The sequence below is a fragment of the Sinocyclocheilus grahami genome, unplaced genomic scaffold (genome assembly GCF_001515645.1).
Source record: "Sinocyclocheilus grahami isolate Dianchi unplaced genomic scaffold, SAMN03320097.WGS_v1.1 scaffold12752.1, whole genome shotgun sequence".
Lineage (NCBI taxonomy): Eukaryota > Metazoa > Chordata > Actinopteri > Cypriniformes > Cyprinidae > Sinocyclocheilus > Sinocyclocheilus grahami.
In genome coordinates this window covers 617-2,100 of record NW_015514587.1, presented here as the reverse complement: position 1 = coordinate 2,100, position 1,484 = coordinate 617, and the positions used below count along the sequence as shown (strand labels likewise).

The window sequence follows — 1,484 nt, the reverse complement described above, 5'->3', positions numbered from 1 at the left end:
GGTCTTTAGCGTCCCTGTTAGCACACCTGCCTCCCATTCCAGAAATGCTGGCTCCAATCCCACTTGGAGCGGGGTGAGTAGAACCGGAGGAGTTACATTGGTGCCATGACCCGGATGGGAGTGAGGTTTAAGGGGGTGAGTATAACGGACACCAGCTTGTAAGAGCTCTGCATGTAGAACTCACTCCCCTGATCTCAAGTGGCACACTACAGGCTGAACTCTTTAGCATTCTTGCTAACGCGCCTGACTCCCATGCCGGAAATGCCAGCTTGAATCCCGCTTGGAGCAGGGCAAGTAGAACCAGAGGGGTTACATTACTTGAAAATGTTTGTTGGATAAATATTGGTCTTGTGTACAGCAAAACCTGCTTTCACACTAAAGCAAGCCAAACTAAAGCAAGTGCAATATGTAAGAAAATTATTCTTTTGAATTGGTTCTTTTAAATGAATAGGTTGTACTTGTTCACACTGGTTCGAATGATTAATTATTAGAACAGAATTTGAATGATTGTTTAAAAACCCTTATCTAGTGGTCATTAACAATAGACAAAGCCACGAAAAATTGATGACACATGGGTCAAAAAGTGTGGAAACCCTGTATACACTTCACCCTCCATCCATCTTGTCACATTTATTTATTTAACACTTTATACTGTATGATAGATTTAAAGCAAGCAGCTTTAGTATTTAACATGAAAAAAACAGTGTCAGTGTCGCTTTCAGTTAGAGTTACAACTTGATTTTCTGCTAGGCCATGACCTTGACAAGGACATTTTCATTTTTATTCCTCTGGGCTGATTCTGAGTAGTCCCGCCCACATTTAAATCTGATTTATGATTAAATCTGACTTTTTTATGTGTGACACGTACAGTAAGTGTTCAAGTCAGGTGAATGTGTGTGTGTGTCTCTAACAGGCCATCAGAAGAAAATTATGCTTGCAGTGAAGAAGTTGTGTGATATTCATAAGGCTCTTCTGCAGGCAGAATCGGGGCAGGGCACACTGCGGCGCAAAACCCCCGCAGCCCTGGACTTGGTCACTATTGAGCCACCTCCTGAGAGCCCCGACCTCCCCTCGCCCCACACGCCCAAGATGATGACTTTCCAGGACAGTGAGCTAAGTACTGAGTTACAGAGCGCCATGTCCTCCCACTATAGTGGCTGTCAGGAAGGGCTGGCCATCAAGAACGCAGTAGGAATGTCTTCCAGTCAGGAGAGCATTGACACACGCTCTCGAGGCTCCGGACGCTCTCAGGAGCCCCCCAGCACACCGTCCTCCACTTCTACTGCGACCCCTTATAGCGGCTCCCGAGAGAGTTTAACCAGCCCAGACAGCAGTCCTGTTAAAGAGCGTAACATTCCAGAAGGTCGTGACCAGGTCCCACGTCCTCAGCTACCACAGCAGCTGCCATTCAGTGCGTCCACAGGCTTTAAATACCCCATGGTGCCTGCCAAACCCAAACTGAGCTCTGCTCCTTCTCCACAAGG

At 46.7% G+C, this 1,484-nt stretch overlaps 1 protein-coding gene across 1 annotated transcript in view; it reads left to right on the top strand.

Moving 5' to 3' along the window:
- Positions 1–1,484, top strand: part of LOC107578917 (caskin-2-like) — a gene marked incomplete at its 3' end in the record, with an annotated part of 3,460 nt that overhangs the window by 1,512 nt on the left and 464 nt on the right. The window contains exon 7 of the mRNA XM_016264820.1: positions 914–1,462. Coding sequence (XP_016120306.1) covers positions 914–1,462 — 549 coding nt within the window. The remainder of the gene's footprint in view (positions 1–913; positions 1,463–1,484) is intronic.